Source organism: Nuphar pumila, unplaced genomic scaffold, assembly GCF_984573655.1.
Source record: "Nuphar pumila unplaced genomic scaffold, dmNupPumi1.hap1.1 HAP1_SCAFFOLD_235, whole genome shotgun sequence".
Classification (NCBI taxonomy): Eukaryota; Viridiplantae; Streptophyta; class Magnoliopsida; order Nymphaeales; family Nymphaeaceae; genus Nuphar; species Nuphar pumila.
This window is the reverse complement of record NW_028323237.1, coordinates 34,738-37,292: the sequence shown is the minus strand read 5'-3', so window position 1 is coordinate 37,292 and position 2,555 is coordinate 34,738. Positions and strand designations below refer to the sequence as shown.

General features: G+C 56.5%; 1 protein-coding gene across 1 annotated transcript; it reads right to left on the bottom strand.

Annotated features, from left to right (window-relative positions):
* Positions 1–238: 238 nt before the first annotated feature.
* On the bottom strand, positions 239–2,149 carry LOC149810617 (uncharacterized). Its single transcript, XM_089994158.1, has one exon. The coding sequence runs from the start codon at positions 2,147–2,149 to the stop codon at positions 239–241; it is 1,911 nt and encodes a 636-aa protein (XP_089850284.1).
* Between the last annotated feature and the right edge of the window lie 406 nt (positions 2,150–2,555).

Genomic DNA, 2,555 nt, shown 5'->3' with positions numbered 1-2,555 from the left:
ATATATATGTATATATATGTATTTGTATATGTATATGTATATGTATATGTATATGTATATGTATATGTATATGTATATGTATATGTATATGTATATGTATATGTATATGTATATGTATATGTATATGTATATGTATATGTATATGTATATGTATATGTATATGATTACATCGAGAGACAGAATAACGACAGCACAAGCCGCAGACAACAAACACAACACACTCAAACGAGAGCTGCGCTCATTGAACGTCAGCAGTTGGAACAGTCAAGCCTGCAGTGAAACAAGTGCCCGTCGCACGCGCCAAAGCGCCGAGGCCGCGACGGTACATGAGCGCGTTGCCGCGGCACAAGCTGATGCTCAGCTCTTTCAGCGCGTTGCTGACGAAGCCAGCCTTCACCACACGGCCACCAGCGTTCGCCAACACCGCCAGGGAGTTCAACAGCTCCATCGCCGGCGTGCCCATTCGTCCGAAAGACTCGTGGGAAAGCGGGACGAATGCGTAGCCAATAGGGTCTGCCGTCTCATACTTTGCCCGCTTCGCGTCGTCCCGCACCAATGCTGCTCCGCCTGCCACACGCGCCGCGCGCACGTAGGTTGACGCACACGGGTGCACCACCGAGATGTCGACGACAGTGAGCCCGTCCGGTAGGATGAGCAGAATGTCACCGCGCGAGTCTGTGTGCCTCGCTGACACGGCAGCTCCTCTTGCGCCAGGCAGCGCGCGGATCGCTGGTTCCAATGACGATGCGGTTCCCGAGCGGCTTATGATGCGGCGCCAAGATCTTGCGATCATGTTGTGGCGCATCGTCATCTCTCCGCAAAGGGACTTGCATGTCATGGCGTGGTCGGTGTCGTTCGGCTGCATGAAACGTCCGCAGGAACACCGTACACCGGGTGCGTTGGCGGGCAGGTGCGTCATACCGAGTCGGTGGCGCATCGCGGCCACGAAGTCTCCGTTCGATAGCTGCAAGAACGGTGACGTCGGAAGCGTGTCTAGCCAAATCGAGGCTGGGCGGCAGGCGCAGCTGTGCATGCGCGCCAAGTCACGCGCGCCAGCTTCGGTGTTGGTGTCGAACGACGCGAGCAGGTCGTCAAATCTGCGCTGGGCCACGAAGTGCGAGAAGGCGCGCTGAGCTCCTGGCAACACCTCATCGATGCACTGCATGCCTATTGCCAGCGACTCGGGCGGCCACAACACCTTCTCCGCGCCTGCCTCGTGGAGGGCTTGCCAGTCGAGTTCAAGGAACGCGGCGTTGGGGCTGGCGAAGGGTCGATATTGTTGTCGACCCTCACGCATGGCCGTCTCTGTCATGGCGGCAGCTGACAAGTAGGCAGCTTGCGCCTCCAACATGCTGGTGGTGCGGATGCCCATGCCCCCGAAGCGGAGCGGCAACGTCAGCTGGCCAGAGCGCACGTCATCTTGCTCTGGGCGTTGCAAGATGCTGAACGTGGCTTTGACAGCCTTGTCTTCGACTTGCTTCACAGCCTCGCTGATGAGGTGCCATGGAGCAGTGCGTGGGAGGTGTGCGAGGCGCATCTGAGCCGACGAGCGCAAGATGAGGAACTTGTCTTGCGTCGGCAGCGGGCTGTCCAGCAGATCGTCGATGCTTTTGCAGATGGACTCGGCCGAGGACGCCGCGTGCGCTGTGATGAAAGCGTCCGTGCCTACCGGTGTCCCCGCCGCCGTGAGGCCGTCAACGCAATGCGGGATGCCGAGAGCCGCCGCTGTGTCCCGAGCAGCTTGAACGTTGGGCGAGTAGACTCCGCACTTGTCGTGCCGCACGTCCAAGCCTACCGCAGCACTGAGACGACAAAGGGCTGGGAAAGCAGCGGTGACGGCTGCCGCGCTGCCTTGGAGGAACGTGTCGTCCATGTACGCTAGGGGGGCAGCGTCTGGGTGCGTGAGGCCGATCGTCTCGAGCTGATCCTGTGTGGTGAGCGAGAAGAACAGGCCGCCACATGGATCGCCTTGGCGTACGCCGCACTCAGACGTGATCGGTGCTGCGTGCTCCGGCGCTCCAGTCATGATGAGGCGGCTGGGCTGGCGATACGCCCACGCGGCGAACGGCAGTAGGGCTGGCTGGCGCTTTGCGACAGCGGCAAGCATGGCGTCGCGCGAGAGGCTGTTGAACGCATTGCGGAAGTCCATGTATATGTATATGTATATGTATATGTATATGTATATGTATATGTATATGTATATGTATATGTATATGTATATGTATATGTATATGTATATGTATATGTATATGTATATGTATATGTATATGTATATGTATATGTATATGTATATGTATATGTATATATATCTCATCGCAATGCAAAACTCTATGCAGATCATCTCCAGAAAAAAAGCGGAGCGTTAGGCTTGACCAGCCTAACTGATCAATCTGACACACCTACCAAATTCCAACACCCAGGCCGAGGTCTGCAGGTAGACGGAGCTTGGGGCGACCTGCGGGACGCCTCCGTCCGTGTACGCGAGCGCTATGTCGATGTGGCGACATGGCTCCTGTCCGAGCGCGCTGTGCGCGCTGTGCCCGGTCTGCACCTCT

Bases quoted from the DNA above. Each gene is read 5' to 3' on its own strand.
- LOC149810617 (XM_089994158.1), bottom strand. From the start codon at position 2,149: ATGGACTTCCGCAATGCGTTCAACAGCCTCTCGCGCGACGCCATGCTT.